The sequence below is a fragment of the Eriocheir sinensis genome, chromosome 39 (assembly GCF_024679095.1).
Source record: "Eriocheir sinensis breed Jianghai 21 chromosome 39, ASM2467909v1, whole genome shotgun sequence".
Classification (NCBI taxonomy): Eukaryota; Metazoa; Arthropoda; class Malacostraca; order Decapoda; family Varunidae; genus Eriocheir; species Eriocheir sinensis.
The window spans coordinates 9544198-9567268 of record NC_066547.1 but is presented as its reverse complement, the minus strand read 5'-3'; the positions used below and the strand labels follow the sequence as shown (position 1 = coordinate 9567268).

Below are 23071 nucleotides of genomic sequence, written 5' to 3'. Positions count from 1 at the left end.
AGGTTTCAAGTTGCTTAATAAGTTGTTCGATTTTCAGAAATTAGTAATTTGCGAAGAAAACAGTTGTCGAAGTTATGATTAGCACATAAAAATCTATCGCTAAGAACAATGTGAGTTACCGAAATGGGCTGGCTGTAATTCTGGATAAATATCAAAACTTGAAGCATGAGGAAGACGCTTTTATATAGAAACTTGTAGTAGCAATAGTGTGTGTGTGTCTGTGTGTGTGTGCCACCCTCACCAAAGTGTCTTTCCCCCTGCAGCAGCGGTTCCGCTGAGGCCGCCGAGCCCGCGCCCTACACGCCGCCGCCCAAGTACAAGCCCAGCCGCCGCAACATGCTCATCTCGCCCCCCATCTCCGCCACCATCCACCGCGGCTCGGACAACCCCCTCAAGCCCCCCATGCTCGAGTCCCCCTCCAACCCCTCCTCCAAGGCCTCCACACCCAGACCGGCCGGGCATAGAGCCCTCCAAGCTGAGCTCAGCCTCACGGACATGGAGGCTAACCGCATCGTGGCTGAGTGCGCCGCCTACACCAAGACTCCCGTGCCCGGCATGATCATCCCCCCCTCGCCTGAACATTCCCAGAATGACTGCCACGACTATGAGATGCTCCCGCCCAGCACCCGCCTCTCCCCTACCGCCACCAGCCGCCCCACGCCCGAGCACTCCACCCCGTCCACGCCGCTCAGCAAGGACGCGCCCGTCGAGTGGTCGGAGCCCAAAGAAAATGGCGGACCACACATCATCATCGAGGAACACTTCAACACCCCGCCCTCCAACTCCTCGACGCGGCCGGGCTCCCCCGCCCTCACCAACTCCACGCACCACGCCTCCAGCATGTCCCTGGGCGTTAGTAGCAACGTGAGCCGCCCCTGGCCGCCATCCACGCCCGGAGGATTAATGCCTTACGTTAATGAGGCCGATGAAGCGCCGCGGCCGCGTGCAGGAGATCGGCCGCCGCGCTCTCCCGGTAAGACACTCGTTGTATATAACACACTTTCTGGCGACGCCCTTCTAGAGCAGAGCAAAGTGGCGCGAAGAATGGCCCTCATGAACAAGGGCGGCTTCGCACAGGCTCGTACAGACGCTACCACAGTCTTCACGGATCCGATCTCCGGCCAGGCGGTGAACGGGGACATGCTTGGCCTCAGCTACCGCCCCATCCCACCTGACACTTCAGACGCAGACAACCGCGTGCCCATTCCCATCGTGCTTGCCTTCGTGGCGTCATACATAGGCGTCGGGGCGCTGCTCTTCGGCTGGCTGGAGGGTTGGTCGATGCTGGATGCCGGCTACTTTTGCTTCATCACCCTCTCAACTATAGGCTTTGGGGACTTCGTGCCTGGCAAGTCTTTGGGTTACGAGACCCAGGAAGCTCAAATCAAGTTGGTAACGGGCTCTATGTACCTCATGTTCGGTCTGGCCGTGCTCGCCATGTCCTTCAATCTAGTGCAGGAGGAGGTGGTCATCAAGTGCAAGGCCTTCGCTTTCTGGATCGGCCTCATTAAGGAGTGATGCCGTGCACCGCCACAACCCTGGACTGTCACTTGTGATGACAGACAACCCATTGTGATTCTAGTATATATTGACCATATTACGTATGTTAAGTTGGCCCAGTCTAATTCTCCAAGGCTGAGTTGCAAGATTGAGGTGTTGAGTCTATTATTTACTGTTAGTCATTTACCTGACACGGCGTTTGGAGCATTGAGGGGCCTGCATGGCCCTTATGGAAACTGTGATTGCAAGATATTTCAAAATTTCCAAATGCACTGGAATGCAATATCCTATTAGAAATTGGCATTGCATTATAAAGAAGCCTAGTGTAACACTGTAAGACATTACTATTCACAACATGTCTCTTTGGCAATGCCATGCTAGATCAAGGCAAAGGTTATGCCTCGCTCCACTAACGAGGTTTCCACGCAGGCACTCACCTCACTGTCAGCACCGGATCGTTCAGGACCCAAGACCTCTGGCTGTGATAACTTTCCTTGCTGCTCTGCTTAGGCTGCCACTGAACAGGTTCCGTAGTGTTTCCACTAACAGTGTACACTGCATAAGCACTGTTCTCCATGCTCTCTTTACAACAAATACTCTAATAAAAATTTACTGATGACATCATGTCTATCAGACAATACCAGTCCACTGCCCTGTAGAGCTTACCTGGATTTTGCTAACATAATAACCACAAACTGATGTTACAGTTTATAAGGCTTGCATTTCTAAGCTAGTATTCAGATAGTCACAGGAATGTTTTGACATTTTCCTCCCCCTCAGCTGTCACTAAACTTGTGATGTGTAATGCATTCCCTGGGCAAATAAGATTTTTTTTTGTATGATTGATGAATTATAACATTTAATAACAAAGTTGCTTTAAAAATTGTATAATCATGAGTTAAAAGGAATGACACACATTTTCAAACCCGCAAATGTCAAGCTTTTTTTCTCAGTTTCAACATTGTCAAACTCCATCACACTGTCTCTTGTCAGCACAGTATGCAGTTATACAAGCAGTGTGACAACCAGTTGGTTGAATCTGTAGATCAAATGATTCATGACGCAACAAATCTTCAGTATTAATTTTACTCCTTACTAAAGGCCACAGCTAAGTACATCACACCAAAAACGCCCCAAATTTTGATACAACTGATTAATTCTAGTTTGATATTCATGCTACCAAGGGAATGATTCATAGTGCTACTGAGGATGTTTTCACCTTTAACCCCAATGACTTAATACATCCCAAGGCCCACAGTGCTACACCACTAGAGCCCAAACACTCAGTACTTTGCTAACCTGTCCTCCACTGCCCAGTTACAAGGTTGCTGCTGTAGTAGTGCTTCACTCAACTGCCTTGCCCTCTTAGTTAGCCTGACTAGCTGTAATGCAACAATATACACTTTACTGTTATGATAGCGGTTTCTTTCCATGTATTAGATTGTTATGAATGTTAGTCATTATGGATATATGATCACATTTTTACTTTTTCCATTGTTGTTGGATGTTTATATTTCTGTACATAAGTTAAAGTATTGGGATTTCACTCTGTGTGTGCATGTTATCCCTACATAGTCATCACCCTGCACTGCCCCTCACCACTGAAAGCCTCCTGTTTGTCCACATCACTGGTCATGTTTGTAATAAGTATTTTCATTAAAACTTGTTAATGTGTAAAAAAAAAATCTTTTATTCACTCCCAAACTAGCTGCCTCTTACATTCAATTTTCAAAAGTATACTTAATTAAGAGTTAGTTAAATAAAACTTTTCAGACCAATGCAGGCCGTGTACCGTATGTAACTTCAATACATAAAAAAAAAAATTGGCTTAAGTTCAAAAGTTTGCAAGGAATGTCAAATGCTTCTTTAGGTGTGATGCTTTCCATGCACAGCCAAACATTGCCTTGAACTTGAAATTAAAAAGGGATATTTAACTTGTTTCATTCATGTTGCCTTCAAAATCTCTTCTAGTATTATCCACTTCCATATCAACATATCAGAGAGGATCACCACACTGGGCCATCTCCTCACTGCATTAACAGCTGCCTTGCATGGGCCTACCAGCCTCTTGTGGTCTCATGTTGTTGTCTATTTCTTTTCATCAACTACAGCATCATTCCTTTCAATTAGTGTTTTTTAACTCATGACTAGGATTTTACTGATGGAGAAACATACTATTTTGCCATGGCTATCCCTCATGGGAAGTTCATGGAAAGAAAAGGGTATCTGAGCTAAAGAGTTCATATATTTTGAACTTTTCATTCCTTATTCTATTTTACAAACTAAATATATATATTCTTAAACATATTTGGCTCCTCTTATCCTTTACCCTTCCTGTCTGTGCTGGGCAAGCAGTTCACCTGCATATCACTAGGACAGCGCACAGCCCCATTCATAGTAACCCATTGGTGACACGTCTGAGAAAACCTTTAAAGCTCCAACCAGTTTTCTATAATTTGCACCCTACCAATGCTAAGGCTGTCCATTTACCTGAAAACAAGTTTATATTTTGTTAATTGTCCAGCACTAAAAGAACTCTTACTTGTACTGACTTAGTCCTCTGCATTTATACTCCTATAAAATGTCATAAGCAGTGCCTTCTTATACTTGGCATGAGATAGATCTCCACACAGCAAATTCAAGAGGTTCATCCCCTCCCTGTGATATCAGGGTCTGGGTATTCTGGTGTGTGTAGTGGAGTGCCATTCCACTGAGCAATCTTTCTTCCACTGACTGTAAATTTTGCCTCCCAAGGCTCAAATTATAAGGGGGAAATGGTTGTGATGGCTTACACACAAAAAAAATAGCTATTCAAAGGAAGTTTTATTTGTTATGCAATGCTTGGTAAAAATTGCAATGGTAGATCAGTTATATCACTGAGAAAAGAAGATGGCCTTGTTGTAATAACAATAAAAAATATTTCCATCACATACGTAGAGGGCTGTCGTCAGTCACCATGCTTTGTGATCAAAGGAAACTTTAAGACGAACCACAGTGAGAGAGCAGTGAACAATAAACCTGTAAAATAAATACTGTTGAATGCCTGATGATATAAACCTAATGCATAATGCTTTTTTTACAGTCACAGGTTCCTTATACTGCTTGTAAGATGTTGAACTGTGATGCAAAGGAAAACTGCTTAAAACAAAAATACACCAAAATCTGAATTATGGCAAATGTCCTTTCAAAAATTAAAATGCATACATATAATGCATGTTAACTAGTCAATAAGTTTAGTTATTTGACCAAAGCTACCATTTTCTTGATGTTGAAATCCTTCACCATGATGAGGATTTAGCTAACAGAAAGTAACATTTTGGAAACATTAACTTGACCAAGCTGAGGTAGCCAGCATGGCTAGACTGGAGACCATACTCTAGTCAGGAAACATCAGTGTTCCTTCCCATGGTTCATTCAAACCACTTATATTAAAGGGAGGGAAGGGAAGGGGGAGGTGAGATTTCCTTATACATACTCCACTATCCACCAAACAATTGCTCTTCTTCAATATAGCATTGTACAACGTCCCCTAATGCCGATTCTCTAAATGGGTCTATGATACAGGAAACATTGTAACAAAAAATTTGGTAACATCCTTAGATCGTTTCAAATGAAATATGAGTTATGTACAAGACATGATATTGATAACTTGATGCAATACAGCTAAGTGCACATAGTAATACATACTGTAGTAATCTGCACCAAGACACTGACTGACTGGTAAGTTCCACTAAGACTTCTGCTTTGGTCATCAATCAAAACAGTGTAAGTGATATAACAATAATCCTAAATTTGAATGACACTGATGGATAAAATTTCCAGTCCACCACTTCCACCGGTGAAGGAAAAAGCTTACAGTCCACAATCCCCAAGAGTGTCCAAAAATGCATTCCTGTCGAGTGTCAATGGATGCTCTGTCAAGTGGCGTGATTATGATTCTTGGCATCACATGTAAAAGGTTTTGCCACACCTTAAGGTATTATAGCAGCAGCATGTGCGTAGCCCGTCTGATTGAGTGAACATAAGGTGGAATCACAGTTGTATCTACAAACCCTGTTTAACAGTTTAGTATGTAATGACTCTTTTGATAAATTGCATAAAATCTTCCACTTCTGACTAAATAGTTTATGCAAGACCTAGAACAGAAAATTCCAAAAACAAAATCACTCCAAGGACACTCCACACTACACACCTTCCAACCTTGACAGTTCACTCCTGGATGACACTGTTTTGCTCACACTTCTAAGCCATCACACACACATCCTCTAGCAGGCATACACACATGCGCACACAACACAAGCACGAACACACACACATTCACGCACGCACACATTCAAACAGACAAACATGCACACCTCTGTTCACACAAGATCGTACGCTCATTTCATTTACCTGTTACACTTGATCATATATATATATATGTATATTCATAAATATATACAATCAGTGCTGAATTTGTGTTCCATATCCTAACAAATTGAGGCTGGGTCGTGTGAGGAAGACCCTAGGTGATAGGTGCAGCACTCTTCACAGAATCAGCTCGAAGGCCCCAACTTCATTTCATTCCCCCATAAGGCTGGGCAACACTAGCAGTTGGTTGATTGACAAGCACTACCTGCAATAAAAGGATACATATACATAGTGGATCTGCAGTCTTTCCTAATTCTTAATGATGTTCATACTACATCAACAATGAAATCGCTACATAAAGGTGACAAAGCTGGATACAGAATCGTATGTTCCAAGAAAAATTTAAGAGGATTTACAAATACAGTGAACACAAAAAGTCTTCCAACACTCACACGGTCTTCCATATTCCTAGATCTTACATTTATTGGAAATTAAAGCTGTATTTTGTGCCATGCCAAATACTTGCTGGTCCATCCCATGTGCAGGTGCTTAGGCATGGAGACAAGTTTTCTTGATAGTCAACACTTACATGTCCTGGGTCCACATTTTCTTGGTGGTTATAATGAGACTTTGTATTAATAATGCATCCTAAGAATGAAGTCTCTTTTTCATGTTCAATCACATATTTTAACCCCTTAATGACGACGATGCCGCTGGCGTCATATAGTTCTTTCTGACGTAAGCAACGAGCATGACGCCAGCGCCGGAGAGTAAGAAGCTCTGGAAATTGAATGGCGTGCGTAACTATGTATCTGTCAAAGATAAGTGACTAACTGGCACCTCTTTTGTCCCTTTGACGACACTGTGCTAAAAATAGTCTACAGTTCCTGCCTACGCATCATGGCGTCTGCAGAGCTCTGCAGCTCTCTGTAGGCAGTAAATTTCTGGGTCAAAGATTATAAACTATACTTTTCAGATTCCATCATGATAAAATGAGCAACTTTTCTTCAATAAATTTTCCTGTACGTCACACCAGTAAAAAGTTGGAATTTGGGGGAATCTTGGAATTCCAGCCAAATGCAACAACCTAGAAAGAAACGGATTTCACAGCAGGGTGCGCCAGAAAATTTTCTATAAAACATCTTTTAAGACTTTTTCTCAGTTTCAAAGTGTATTTTCCACTGACTTTTGCATTATGGGGGGATCTCCTGAGAAAAACTTTTGCGGTTTAATGGGGTTTGAATCCGAGGAGTTTCCCGGCCACTGAAATGCTTGTGCATCCATCACAAACCATTTTAGCACCCCACTGTCCATGTGGCAAGAAGTGGTAGCATACTGGGCCCACATCTCGGATGTGAGCGGGGGTCGGTCGAACGCCTACGGCCACAGATTGATTTTCAATCACAATCGGTAAAAAAAAACACCCATGCTGTCTGTCACCCCACACCAGACCACCCGGACTCCTCCGGAGCTAGAGAGAAAGAACAAAGTTAATCAGCGGGAGGGCAGCATGAGCCAATGGCCAGACAAACCACTACTCGCCTGCGCCGCGCCTAGAGCGGGCTGGCTGACCGCCCACCCCCACCTGGAAGCCCTTGGGCCAAACCATCAGGCCCCAAAGGAAGATACCTAACACACAACACAGGCAAAAAAAAAAAAAAAAAAAAAAAGTCAAATGCTGATGGTCGGTGATCCTCTAACACTTTCAGATATTGGTATCTGTTCATTGTAATATTGTTTGGCACAATAAACAAATTTCCCTGGCTGCAGCACCACTAAAACATCCCCAAACCTCACATGGGCTGCATGCTTCTCAATCCTAGTGATAAACCAAAGAAAAAATTATAAGGATGCCAAACACTGATATTCATGTACTACTCAGTTTTGCTTATAGGTGTAAATGTTGCAAGACTTTTTGAGTTGAGTGTAGATGGTTAACAGACAGGATTAAAAGGAGGGAAAAAGTGCAAACTAATATTTCTGAGTCTGTCATTTCTTAGTCAGATAAGATCAAAGCTTCAAGGTAACGATCACTGAACTGTTGGTAAGTCAGCGAATTCAACCATAAGGGAACTCAGCCAATACTTCCCAGTTCTCAAATCGGCCTTTTATCATCATTCTAAGGACAGACTTTTAATGATTCCTATTAGAACACTATTTCTGGCAACAGGGTAGTGTGGTCAAGAGAGTAAAGATAAAATGAAATCATTCAGAGATAAAAGGAGAAAGATCACCCATGGAATGTGCCACACTAATCATTCACATACTATTCAAGTACTGGCACTCTTGACCTTTACACTGACAATGATGATCACCACTGGACATCTCTAAATTACTATTGGTCAAAATACCCAATTAAAGAGGACTGCAACCCCAGTTTGTGTACTTGGCTTTACACATATCCACTCTCTAACAATGCTTGCACTTGTCACCTCCATACCAAGTCCTCTTACTCTCTGTATGATGTCCAGCCACCTTCTTCTAAGACATCCATTCTTCTAAGACATATCCATCAGCTCTGCCAACTCCACCAGTCTCTCAACCACTCCTCTACTCTTTCCTTTATGGTCATTCCATCTTTTCATACCTTCCTCTATTTTCCTTATAGCTATGCATGGTAAGCATTATGAAACTATACAACAATATCTGATCCTCTATATCCTACTTATTCTACACATGTCCCTGAAAAAGATTTCCACCCTTAAGTTCTGCTATTGCCACATATGCATTTCCCATCTCAACTTCATCACTTCATTCTCAACTATCAATTATACATACGGTATATACCTTACTAACTCTCCTTCAAAAGATCATTTACAATAACCGAACTCTTGACCTACAGTGCTTATGCTGAAAGTTCCAACATTTCTTATATTATAAATTTGGATTAGATTCAACAACAGCAAGAGTTGCAAAACTGAGCTTTTAGAACTATAACTAAAACATATGACTTTGATGAGGGAAGACTATCTCTTAAAAAGGGGTCTGCAATTAAAGAGACAGCACAAGGTAGCTTTTTCAGATGACTCTTAGTGCTTACCAGGTCTACTCTGACACCCCACTCAGGGCTGGTGGAGCAGGAGTTGGGGAGCTCATGTGGCGACCCTGCTCCTTGACAATGGGATAGAAGTACGGGTGCTCCATGGCTTCATGGGCTGTGAGACGCTCCTGGTGGTCATAGCGCAGAAGCTTGTCCAGGAAATCAAGTGCCTCAGGAGATACCAAATGTTGATTTTCGCTATGGACAAAGCGCTCCCACCTCTTCCGAGAATGTCTGTAAGACAAGTGATAAGACAATAAGGCAAGGGAACCAAATGATTGCTATAAATGCAGGACCAAAAAAAATAGTAATAAGCCTAAGTAAAATCACCTAACCTAAGAAAGTATCAAGCCATCAGTAATGCGAGTAAGCTTACCTTCCAAGAATATCATTGAACCTAGGATCTAGTTCAATTTGATACTTCTCAACATACTCGTAGAGCTCTTCAGTGCCAAGAACCTTAGCAATTCGTACCAACTGATCATAATTGTCATGGCCATGGAAGAAAGGCTCCTTGCGGAATATCATACTTGCCAGCATACACCCCAATGACCACATATCAAGTGAATAATCATACATCTGGAAATAAATTGCTTTGTAGAGTAGGGAAAAATAATCATTGGACCTTAAAACTGAGTATTCACTTAACTGTGCCAATTTACTAAAATTTTCATTATGCTTATAAACAACAACAATGTTCCTTTCAGAAAATATAGCTTCAGTTCTTTTCCACCACATTACCAGGCCACACATCTTTTAGAAATTATATTATCAATCCCATGATGCTCACACACAAAATGTTAAATTAAAAAGCAAGAATGAGCTCTGTAAAACTCTGATTGTTAACCTGTAAGACACAAGCAAATGCTCAAGCAAGAACTTACACTTAACCCGGTAGCAGCGGGGATCGTGTTTCTTAATGGTCCCTCCAAGCAAGAAAAATGAGAAAAAATCGCCCCTCACACAAACCATTTCATAATATACATCAAAGCATTTGTGATCAGATTATGTATCATCTATTTTGAGGGGTTTATATCATGACACAAATTTGGCCCGTTGTTGCTACACGGTAAAGCAACAAATTTGGCCCATCACTGCTACCGGGTTAAAGGCTAAAATTTCTTTGTTACATCATTTCACTATCTGATTATAAGGCATCAAATTTTAATTCAGCAACAGCAATGACACATTCACACCCAGCAAGTTTTTCCAAGGTACGAAATTCAAGGAAGTTTATAATGAGAGTGAGCCACAAAGCAAAACCGTAATGAAGCGTGACTGAGTCCTTGAGGAGACCAAACCAGTGTGCACTAACCTGATAATCTACTAGAAGTTCTGGTCCCTTGAAATACCTAGAGGCCACCCTGACGTTATACTCCTGACTAGGGTGGTAGAATTCTGCCAGGCCCCAATCAATGAGGCGAAGCTTTCGGTGTTCATGGTCAATCATGACATTGTGAGGCTTTACATCCCTGTGCATTATACCCATACTGTGGCAATAATCTAGGGCCTGAAATAAACAAAAAAAGAGATTAGCTTTATAGCAACTTCATAGGTTTTGTTCTTAATTGTTGTTGTTTCAATGCGACGGCTCTTGAAAACAAAATACTTTCATACAGTATAAAAACAAGTGGTGAAAATAATTACTAATGGTTAGGAGACTACTCAAAGAAATGGTTTGTTGACTATTGATGGATGGATTGAACCTGAGTAGAAGTAGAAATAGCTGATTTGATGTATATAACTGCAGGTACCACATTAAATCAATAATAATGAGTTAATCCACTTTCAATTATCCACCTAATATAAAAAAGAAAGGGGCAAGTAGGACAAGGATGAAATGCATACATAAAAACAAAGAATACTGTAAAACCACCCAACCTACCCTTTAAAAGCTTGATTGTGACATGAGAGAAAAGCAGGTGAAGCAAAAGTGAGTTACTGAAGTGCATGGGTGTACAAGAAGGGAAGGTAACAGCAATGAGATTATCAACAAGAAGTGTAATCATAATGCTGGAGAAAAAGGAGTTTGAAATTATTTTAGGATAGTGTAACATTGCAAAACAGAGTTCCCTACAAAATTTAGAAGCTTACTTTAACAAAACACAATGCAATGCACACTTCCAGTTTAATATACTAGTAGTGTGAAGAAATGCTTAAAATATAAATGCAAGGGAGAGCTAAGCTATAAAAATGGTTTGTTTATTCAGAAGAAATGAACTCTGCCAAGACCACCCCCTTAATGGGAGTTCCAAGGCATAACAACATGTCAGAACAAAAGATAGACACATGGCAAGACATTTTTGGCAGATTTGAACCCCTACCCACCTTTATTAGCTCATAGAGGTAGTATCTGATATCATAGTCGTTTAGTGTTTGGTAGAGCTGCTTGAAGTCTGTATTGTTGACGTGCTCGAAGACCAGCGCCGGGGTGCGGGAGACTGGGTCTTTCACCACCGCCTGCAGGATGATGATGTTGGTCCCTCCCCGCAGATTTTCCAATATCTTTATTTCTCTCTTGATTTTCTTCTTCTTGACTGGCTGCAGATGAAGGACAGAGTTGTTTAGTTATTCATCTTCCTTTCCTTCCTTGATAGAATTGTTAATACATTAATTGCAAATATAATTCAAGTTTTTCCACATAGGTGTTCCTTACGACAAATATCACTTGACAGCTTAAATATTTCATCAACACTTTGTAAAATTAAGGAGACTGTACTGCTCATAAGAATACTCCCAAATATTTGATCCTACACACCTTGAGAATCTTGACGACACACTTCTCATTGTTGTTGATATTTACTGCTTCAAATACCTCAGAGTACTTTCCTCTACCTAGTTTTCTAACTAGCTGATAGTCATCTTGCTGCCTGAAAATTAGGAAAACAAATATTAAAAGTACTAACAATAATAATTACTTAAGAAATAACTGTAGAGATGGTGTGGTGTGGAGGTAAAAACAGAGAGGGTGTGAAGCAGGGCCGTGTGGTTGGGACGAAATACAACTTAAGTTTTAACGTACTGAAAATGCTTGGGAACATAAAGGAACTATAAAAGAGTTCATAAAGAGAATGAATACCAAAAAGAGTATGTGATAACTAGGGAAATAACCCACTAGAAAGACTGATGGTGGAGGAACATATGAGAGGTGTGATGGGAAGGGCTACAACTTCAGCAATGGACAGACAAATCAACAATATGGGATTTATAATGCAAACAGGCAATAAGACAGGCTGAAGCCAGATTAGGTACTCACCCCCACTCTATAACATGAGATTCATAGTCCCAGTATTCATGTGGTCTGTGGGCATTGACATCTGCATACACTCGGGCACGGCTTGCTAGTGGCATCTTGTGGAGGCCCCTGTACACCGTCCTACCAAACCCGGCCAGGTCTGCATGGAGAAAACAACATACCTCATCAAACACGAGACAAACTAAAACAATAATCTGATGTGTAAATTAACACATGAATAAATAAAACAGAGAAATTCTGACTTCCTAATTATGAGAAGTATTGGTCATGTTAAAGAAGGGGAAAGGGTCAAAGCTCCTAGGATGAGTTTGTTGAAAGGGGAACAATAGAGGAGATATTTGCATTTAAAGAATAAATGTTGTGATTCTGTATTGGCTGCACCCAGTGCCTGGTCCATTCCATAGTTGACCAGTGGCCACTAACTTTGTGTTGCAAATTTCCTGTCATGCAGCAAATGGTGAGAAATAAATAAATAAGTGATTATTTAATAGCAGTGTAAAATGCTGACTATCACAGACCTAAGAGAAAGCACAGTGCTAGGCACTGCACCAAATTACAAAGTAACAAATCATAAATCAAGTGTCATGTCCCTTGTGTTTAGATCTGCCCAAGGCATGATCTGTGTAAAGCTACCATTGGGTTTGCTATGGTAATTAAATGCATCCTTTAAAGTCATGCTATTAACAGAACTCAATGGTTTGGTGGTGTGGGAGGCACTGAAGTAGCCAAAGGTAATGGCTGCTGCTTCAGGGGTGCACAGAGAAGCAGTGTAATGTGCCTATGGTGTCAAGAATGGTCAAGAGAGTAATATGCTGTCACAAATAAATGCATGATTCCTGTTCATTACTGTAAAAGCATCATGATAGTGTATTTTCGCTGAAGGTGAACACACTGATAATATATTTGGTGCTAAGGAAATAAAAGAACTTTCTTTAAACTTGCAATGCCGCCGTTTGGTCCCAACATCTGCTGCGGGGTTAGCACGGAGGCCATTCCTAAAACGACAAGTACAGTTTCTAAAATCTACTGTGATCACACCACGTTGATATCCCAATGAACCAATTTCTTAATATATTCATCCATTTCATGAATTACTCAATAAAAAATTATCTTATTCTTAGCCTTAGTAGTAAACCTTTATAACTTTCCTATATGTTATTAAGAATTAAGAAGAAACACAATTTTCTCCTTAATTATTCCATGTTCAGCTAAGGCTTCTTGTTGATAGGGACTAGAATGTTGTAATCTTAATCCCCTCAGAAGCCCAACAGTTACAAGACCCCTACATTTCATACCACTATCTGTCGCCACACAACACCCACCAGTACAAGGCATTACCTCCTCCTGACAACAGGGAATTTACTCCAATAAAAGAAAAAGGCCCGTGTCTTCACCATCATCCCTTACACCTTCACTTACTCCACAATAACATTACTTATTGTCACACAACACCCACAATAACACGTAACTGTTTAAGTATATTTCGTCAAGGCCTTTGGCATCTTTGTAATAATCATGTAGTAAATGTACCATTGAAAAAAAAAAAAAAAAAAAAAATCTCAGTTATGTACTTTTTGAGAGGGTTCTGTCCTGAAAATGCTTATACATTCACCAGTCAGTTACACCTTGGATTTTTAAAGACAGCGATTAGCACAATCAACTCAACTATGTCTTCTTGGATCTACATAAGCTGTAGAAATGTTCACCTAAACACATTTTCATTTGTTTTGAATGAGTTAATGTATTCATAACTAATTCAAAACTCTTCCATTCACAATTATTTTCACATACATTAACAGGAATGCATAGCATGTAAAGATAAGCCTTAAAATGTATACACACTGCTGCCCAGACTTTTCTGAAGGTCCCGGTTTGATTCACAACATTCAGTGCAGAACATTTCAAGATTTTTCACTGCATTATAGCAAAATCCCCAATATATATATATACTCTGAACAGTTTTGTTTTGATTACATGACAAAAATTTCAACTGCCTATACATTACCAGCAAAAAGTGAATATGAATAAAGTGGTGTCTAAATCATTGATAACAAAGTATGGAGTAGGGTAATACTTGGGATCAAAGATCATGGGAGGACTGCCACTTCACAAAGCACCTGAAAAATTTATATACTCGAGATAAGTTTTTTTCCAACAATCTGTCCGTTACTTGAACTTAGGCCCTCAAAACAAAAGCAGACACTTTAGTGTAAAGTCAAAGGATATGCCCAGACTTAAGAGTTTATAAAATAACTGAATACTGCCCAGCAAACAACCTCTTAACATAGGGCCCAGATAAATAGTGTCTCTCTAAAGAACGAGCTGCCACTATGGAAATCTATGTGAAAGTATAGGTTGGCATCCACAATTAATACCTAACAAACAAACAAAAAATTGCAGAAAAAAAAAGAGAGAGAGAGAGAGAGAATGAGAAGATCTAGCCTGAGAAATAATGAAGAAGCCTCATCCATACTGCCCTTACTTTGACAACAAAAATAAAGTACCTTGAGAAACTAATTTAATTTTCTAACTACTGTATTGCCAAGGTCATTCATTTCTTTTAACTTCACAGTGCATAAACACACTCCATTTAACTACTCAAATTCACTAGTATAAGACAGGAGAAAAGACGGAGAGAGAAAAGTGTAAAGTAAATGTGAAAAAAATATAATGAAAACAAAACTTTGCCAGTACCTGTTCTGTGGGTCATGGTTCGTCACAACACTTTGATCCTGTGGCATGGGCGAATGGGGGTTCTGATGGGGGCAGAGCCAAATTTGTCTTTTAGCACTACACAAACCTACACGAACATCACCATCACCATAACCAGTTCACCACTGCCAACACATCCTCCTGGCTAGCTGCTCAAATGACCTCCTTTCTCTCTCACATTCCCTCACTCCTCCACAAACACAGGTTCTGACACCTGCTCTGGTATGCTGCACCTCCAATGACTATATAAGCTGCCAGGACTATGGCGTTAATAGGTTATGTGTGATAAGATAGCATCATTTTTAATCTATGAGAAAGTGGTACTACTTTCCCCAGCCAGTGGTGCTCTTGGACTGAGGAATGATGCAATATCCTGTCTTATCTCACACAACACAGCAGGACACAGTGCAGCTAGTCAAGTGTACGAGTGTTGCCAGTATGAACCTATAAGATATATAATGTTTATGTGGCAATGAAATAGACTGATGGACTGACTGATTATTTATGGCATGGCCCTGAAACATCTTGGCCATATGCCACCCAATAACATGGATCAGTCTTCTAGTGCTGACGTGACTGACGAACATCTTATGGGGATGATGCATACAGCGGAAGAGCTGCTCTCTGGCGAACCTATGAGAGGCTTCCATACATCCTTTACTCACCTACCAGCATACTGAATATATCTAGCACAAAGGTTAATGTCTCAACTCCTACACTTTACTGTATTGAAAACTGGTTATAAGGCGAGTGACAAGGATAAAAACTAGTTCTAAGATTAAAGATAAAAAGGATGATGCACAGTATTTTACATCTTTCCCAAATCCTTTGTGCCAAGTAGTGATGCAAAACAACAAGACCTAAGATGCTATCACTTTACTAACCTCCGAGGAAAACAGAAAATCAAGATCATATTTTTCCTGGCTAAGGTAAGCAAATCTTGTGTTTGAAACATAAATCAACACCGTACATCATATATTTCACTTGCCACAATTTCACACACACACACACACACAATAATCTAATAAATGTATAAGTAATAAGTGAATAAATACAAAAAAATAGTAAAAGAATAGCAGGTATCTAGAATTCACTTGTTTTATCTTAAACTGGCTTAATTCTCAAATCTGGCAACTTAAAGAAATCTGCCCTAAGGGACCAAGAGTGATGCACAGACATGCTAGCCAAAAGATGTATGTCCATGGTATGGCCTTTGAGGGGTTCTGAGAGGCACTCTCATGAGTACAAACTGTTGAGCAACTTGCAGAATTAGTTGGCATGTGAACAGTGGAAACTTTGTGTTGAGTCAATGAGTCATCTGTATGTGCAAGTTACCAGCAATGGGTAGTGTGTGTGTGTGTGTGTGTGTGTGTGTGTGTGTGTGTGTGTGTGTGTGTGTGTGTGTGTGTGTGTGTGTGTGTGTGTGTGTGTGTGTGTGTGTGTGTGTGTGTGTATGTATGTATGTATGTATGTATGTGTGTGTGTGTGTGTGTGTGTGTGTGTGTGTGTGTGTGTGTGTGTACGAATGTGTGATCATGTGATCGTGTGTGTGTGTGTGTGTGTGTGTGTGTGTGTGTGCATGCACGAGTGTGTGTGTGCATGCACGAGTGTGTGTGTACATGCACGAGTGTGTGTGTGTGTGTGTGTGTGTGTGTGTGTGTGTGTGTGTGTGTGTGTGTGCACGAGCGCGTGTGTGCATGCATGAGTGTGTGTGTGCATGCACGAGCGTGTGTGCATGTGTGTGCAAAAGTCTGTGTGTGTAAGCAATGTCCATTAGTAGAAATACTGGTAACTTTGCAAGAGTGCATTCAGAAAAATACAAGTTAAACAATAATAACAATAACTAGTACCTGCACTCCCAACCACTAATGGTTATGGAATTTAGTTAACTGCCGGTAAAACTGCTTTATCTGATAACGTGATACTGATAGTATATGAACTTTAATTTTGCGTTGTGAATTCAGCAAACCTTATATCTTCACCCAAACTGAGCGCTAAATGCAAAATTATTACAATGCAGAACAGGATTTACTGACTTATGTAACCTTTGGGGTTGGCATCATTTCACCAGACTTCATTAATACACTGATAAACTGTTATCATAGTCCCCAGCTCAGAAAATCTATGAATAAAGGGTACACAATGTCTCTTTAGGTACCACAAGGCTGTGCATGGCTGGGTCAGCTGTGAGGTGTGTGTTTCCAGATGTTGGCACTTGGTGTGTGGGGGTGGGGGGATCAGGTTGTCAATGGTGCTAGCATTGGCTACACCAGTGTTTGTGAAAGGAGTGAATTTGGGAGTAATGTAGAGATAGCTCATCACTTTTCTCAGAAACTGAAATGGATCAACTGTGTACAACAAAAATGTAGGGGAGTTTGACAGGTGATTCTTCCTTGTAACAATGACCTGTGTGCCTCTGCAAGAGGTGGTACTATGATGTAAACAAAACACATGATACTGTATATGGACAAATAGTTTTTACCGCCGGAAGGAATTAACACATTCTACAATTCACAATATGAACATAACCATTACCAACTTAGCTTCATCCTCCCCTCTCAATGATGTTAGTGGTACAAAGCATGCTGTTTCATAATTATAAACTCAATTTTCAACACAGTTAAGCAATAATTTTACCTCAAGCTACAATATATGGTATTGGAAAAAAAGGAGTTCTAATGCTTTCTATATGAACTATGCAAAAGACTAAATTACCTTTCTATATATACCCAACAATCCTAGGCTATACCCATAGCTGGGCGTTATCACGATAAGTTATCGCGATACTTTATCGCTGATAACAAAATCGGATTATCGACCATCCGCTACTTATTTAAATATATATCGGTATCTTCGTTACTTTTGTAACCAAACTAGCGATAATTGCTACCTTTTTTCCGCCTCTCAGAAAAAAATGTTGTCTCCTTACTGCACATGCGTGGCCCGGTGTTGTATGAAAAAACTTCGGGGTATGAAATATTTTCAGTGATGAGATTTCATACTTAGGTCATGAAAATTAAAACACAAGGTTATTTTTTTTATGCTACTCAAAAATCAATATATTATAGAGAAAAATCATTTAACTTTGCCCCAAAAATGATTATTCACTGCCTCAAATTTGATATTCCATATTTGTTTATGAGCATGTCATGGTATTGAAGGCACCCGGTGTTGTGTTATTTGGTGTCCCATCGTCAAAAGCTGGTGCTTTTGTGTACAAACACTGGTCTCTCGTGAACTGCGCATGCTCAGACCATTAAGTGTAGACCTGTACAGTCTCACAATGCTTTTTTAACACATTAAGAGTTGCTGGAAAGCTGAATCAAACATACAGTACCACCATCCTCGCTGTTTCTAGAGCTACGTACATTCTGTACATATAAATACAACTCGTACAGAGTGTCGTTCTAGAAACAGCAAGGATGGTGGTAGTGGTACTATATGTCTGATTCAGCCTTCCAGCAACTCTTAATTACGGTTTAAAAGCTTTGTGAGACTGTACAGGTCTACGCTTGCTGGTCTGAGCATGCACCGTTCACGAGAGAACAGTGTTTGAAAACAATTTTTGACAGTGGGGACGCCAAATAACACAACACCGGTTCAGGCATTTCTAGTATTAACGTCCATATGTACGAGTCAACGTGTGGTTTTAAGGTTTTGTAAGTTTCCTAAAATACAGATAATGAAAATTTGAATTCATCAATGTTGTTCTATCTGAAATATCAGTATAGTATCGTTTTCACCTATCGGACTTATCGCTAGCTAGTATCGGAATTGTGGATTTATATTGGGTATCGATTATCGCCTATATTTGTGTCTCTAGTTAACGAATATCGGTTATCGCCGTTAAGGTTTTTCATTATCAGTTATCGGTTATCGGGAATAAGGTTTTCTGTTATCGTGCCCAGCTATGGCTATACCTACAGTTATTTTCTTCACAAAAAATACAAGCTCATTGTAAGGAAATGCTATTATCTCCTATTCCTGTGTTTCAAATAACAATCCACCACCCTGTCACATGGGGTACCTATCCAAGTTCAATGACCTGTATTACCTTATCAACTTCCCTTGATGAAACACTTTAACTGCTTCTAATTTCCTAAACATCCAAAGAGTGAACTATTTTCCCTTGAGTTTTGTATCTTGCTATATAAGACAGATATGAGTGTCACGAGGGTGATTACTGGCCATCCTGCCTCCCTCTTCCTCGTGAACCTCAAAGCCTTAACCCCCAGATGCCACATCATATCTGAGAACTTGTAATTGACATCTGACAGATGACAGATTGCCACTGACATTTCTATTTTCCATGGGCGTTTCAACATGAAACCACCTTAAACAGTAGATGTTGGTGCTGTGGTCCTATCATGTACACCTTAGGCTGCATAGAAAGGCTAGCAAAGACACATTTAGTTTTGTGTGGGGCTTTGAAAGCCCATGAGTGGCAATTGAAGAACATGGCCTCATGGGGAGGGCAGGGAGGAAGTGTGTGTGTGTGTGGGGGGGGGGAAGCACCTGGCTGTCTGTGGTTATCTTACCCAAGCCAGAGATGATGTGTAAATATTTGTGAATTTAGTGAGATTGCTGTAAATAGATAATATAGAAAACAAACTTTTTGTAACTTTCAAGTGAAAATTTTCTAATTTAAATAGCAATAATGTTAATTAACCATTGTCCCAGACACCCACAGAAATTACCAAGTGGCCATCACTTGGACGTAGCCAAGGGGGCCAATGTGGACTGAACTGAACTGGACTGGACCAAACAAACTACACGAATAAAGATTTTGAGTCGCCTAGAATACACACACAGCGAAAAATAAACATACCACTTAAACTAATATTCACACAGTTGACAAATAGGGCACAAGAGATTCTCACCGCTACATTTCACCTGTCCTTACCTTGGGGGCACACCTCTCCTAACTGAAGGCAGAATAGGCTCACTACCTGGACCAGAAACATGGACTTCACTTAAAATTAGACTACCCTTAGCAGAGGCTACCTTATAATTATATGAATTATCCTACTTAAGCACTTATCAGTTGCCTACTCTTGGCACTTTATGCTTGATATTTTAAATGTCATGTTAGTCTTCACCATCAATAATGTGGTTGATTTGTCTTTTCTGACCCATTTTTCAAGGCATGGTTAGTTGTTTTTGTTGATTTTTTAATCACTTTTCTATTGAGTTTGTAGTATGTCAACCTAACTGCAAAAATTCCAACACCTCAAGCTAACTGTCCCCAACTTGGAATTAAAAAGTCAAACTAGTCACATAACTGTTAATAAATACTAAGAAGGTCTAAAAAATCTGGCGTTAATGAAGAAGGGAAACAGAAACAAAAGTAATAAACCTAGATTGGGTTTCACAGCAAGGCATCCATAAATAGAGATTTCCAACATAAGACTTTGTGGGGCAAAATGATCAGAGAAAATTGCTTCATCAATGAAATTGGAGGAAGACCTATGCTGAAAATTTACCAAATTACCCAATTCATTAAAACAAGTTAAAATACCCTTGGCACTGGCTACCTTAGAATCACAGCACCCTTAACACTTTCGAAAGGAAATAAAAGCAAAATTACAGCATCCTTAACTGCATGGAAATGGGATAAAAGCAAACCCGAAATCCCAGCATCCTCAACCATGGAATACAGGGAGGTAAAGAACATGGAAAGGAGGGAATAAAGGAAAAAAGGGAGATAAGAGCAAATCTACAGTATCTGAGTTAACCATGGAAAGGAAGATGAAAAAAATATTGGCATCGTAATCAGATATACCGTTAGTTGAAGGGAGAAGATGAAGGCAAAAATCACAGCATCTTAAGTTACCCATAAAATAAAAGGGATAAAAGCAAATTCCCAGCATCCTCAAGTTAACCATAGAAAGGAAGATGAAGAAAAAGAAAAAAAACAGCATCCTTAACAGCTAAATGAGGGAGATGAAAAGCCAAACCACAACATCCTTAAAATCTTACCCCAAAATATAAAGGAAGACACGAATTCCCAGCATCCTTAGGTTAACCACGGAAGGGAAGATGAAGAAAAAAAAAAATACAGCATCCTTAACAGACAGACGAAGGAGACGAAAAGCCAAACCACAGCATCCTAAAATCTAACCCTAAAATATAAAGGAAAACCCAAACTCCCAGCATCCTTGAGTTGACCATGGAAGAGATGAAGAAAAAAAGGAAAAATACAGCAACTTACCAGCTAAACCAGGGAGATGAAAAGCCAAACCACAGCATCCTTAAAATCTAACCCTAAAATATAAAGGAAAACTCGAATTCCCAGCATCCTTGAGTTACCTAACCATGGAAGAGAAGATGGGAAAAAAAAGGAAAAATACAGCGTCCTTAACAGCTAAATGAGGGAGATGAATAGCAAAATCACAGCATCCTTAATATCTAACCCTAAAATATAAAGGAAAACCCCAAATCCCAGCATCCTTGAGTTACCTAACCATGGAAGAGAAGATGGGAAAAAAAAGGAAAAATACAGCGTCCTTAACAGCTAAATGAGGGAGATGAATAGCAAAACCACAGCATCCTTAATATCTAACCCTAAAATATAAAGGAAAACCCCAAATCCCAGCATCCTTGAGTTACCTAACCATGGAAGAGAAGATGGGAAAAAAAGAAAAAATACAGCATCCTTAAAATCTAACCACAGAGCATATAAAAAAAAGCACAAATTCCAAAAATCCTTAAAATTTAACCCTAAAATATAAAGGAAAACCCAAATTCCCAGCATCCTTAAGTTAACTATGGAAGAGAAGTTGAAGAGAAAAAAAGGAAAAATACAGTATCCTTAAAATCTAACCACAGTATATATAAAAAAAACACAAATTCCCAGCATCCTAAATGAACAAACTCCATCACATAATTAATTTAAACACCGAATTAACATCACAAGGAGGAACTAATTGACCCCACTTAGTGACCTTGAACTTTACCTCCTACAAACCCACTAACACGAGGCGACCTGACCCTGACCCCGTGACCTCCATGACCCCAAAAAGCACACAGAGGACCCCAAAATAACCCCAAGAAGACATAGAAACACGAGAGCCGCACCTGACTCCCTTCACATTAAACCCCTTCCCGGCTCACCTATAACATTCCTGAGCAAGATCTTGACGTAGAGGTGTTCTTAAAGGCCTCGTGCACCTGGAATCAGTCAGGCAGAGGTGGAGGTGGGTGGGGGAGTGGGTGAAAATGGCGGGAGAAGAGGGAGGTGTGTGCCGGCGTGCTCAATATGGCCGTCTCGAGGTGGCAATGCTCCCGTCCCTCTAAGAGCCATTGTGAGGTGCGCCCCGCGGCCAACAGATGGCTCCACTGGGCTCTACTACTCCACTATTTTACTCCACACTGCTCCACCTATGTGTGTGCCTCTCCGATATGCGAAACTAATCATACCGGTCACATTAATCTATTGTAAAAAGGACCCACTCCCCTTTATATATATTAATATGACTCCACTCCACTATTGTAATCCACGCTCCACCTCTGTGACTGACTAATTAATAAGCGGAATTAATTATATACTGGTCATGTTTAGTAGAAAAAGACCCACTCCTTTTAATACATATATGGCTCTTCACTAGCTGGACTCCACTCCACTATTTTAATCCACACTGCTCCACCTATGTGTGTGCCTCTCCGATATGCGAAATTAATCATATCGGTCACATTTATCTATGGTAAAAAAAAGACCCGCTCCCCTTTATATATATGGTTCCACTTCCCTATATATGGTTCTACTGCATGGAGTCGCGGCGCTCCACTATTTTAATCCACACTCCACCTATATATATATATATATATATATATATATATATATATATATATATATATATATATATATATATATATATATATATATATGTGTGTGCCTCTCCGATATGCGAAATTGATTATACGTACTGGTCATATTAAGTAAAAAAAAAAGACCCATTCCCCTTGATTTATACATATGATTCCACTGGGCTCTACGTACTCCACTGTTTTACTCCACACTCCACCTATGTGTGCCTCTCCGATATGCGAAACTAATTATACGCACTGGTCATATTTAGTAGAAAAAGACTCACTCCCCTTTTATATATATATGGTTCCACTGGGCTTCACTCCACTATTTTACTCCACACTCCACCTATGTGCCTCACCGATATGCGAAATTAATTATACGTACTTGTCATATCTAGTAGAAA

At 40.2% G+C, this 23071-nt stretch overlaps 2 protein-coding genes across 9 annotated transcripts in view; one reads left to right on the top strand and one right to left on the bottom strand.

The window, feature by feature from the left end:
• Positions 1-5832, top strand: part of LOC127008962 (uncharacterized) — a 66363-nt gene extending 60531 nt beyond the window's left edge. Inside the window, exon 7 of one of the 2 annotated variants that reach the window (XM_050881495.1) lies at positions 267-5832. In XM_050881495.1, coding sequence (XP_050737452.1) covers positions 267-1518 — 1252 coding nt within the window. In that variant the 3' untranslated portion in view covers positions 1519-5832. Of the gene's footprint in view, positions 1-263 lie in introns of both variants that reach the window. The other variant, XM_050881494.1, reaches the window with a different exon arrangement.
• On the bottom strand, positions 4311-22170 carry LOC127008963 (casein kinase II subunit alpha). Of its 7 annotated transcripts, XM_050881496.1 has the most exons (10): positions 21972-22170; positions 14841-14902; positions 13089-13141; positions 12147-12285; positions 11649-11760; positions 11219-11431; positions 10206-10400; positions 9267-9469; positions 8891-9124; positions 4311-6115 (listed from the first exon to the last, which is right to left on the bottom strand). In XM_050881496.1, the coding sequence occupies exons 2-9, from the start codon at positions 14885-14887 to the stop codon at positions 8896-8898; spliced, it is 1191 nt and encodes a 396-aa protein (XP_050737453.1). In that variant the 5' UTR covers positions 14888-14902; positions 21972-22170; the 3' UTR covers positions 4311-6115; positions 8891-8895. The 7 variants fall into 7 exon arrangements, with proteins under 7 accessions (XP_050737453.1, XP_050737455.1, XP_050737456.1 ...); XM_050881498.1 differs by lacking the exons at positions 13089-13141; positions 14841-14902 and adding an exon at positions 19762-19825 and having other exon boundaries at positions 21972-22168; XM_050881499.1 differs by lacking the exon at positions 13089-13141 and having other exon boundaries at positions 21972-22166.
• Between the last annotated feature and the right edge of the window lie 901 nt (positions 22171-23071).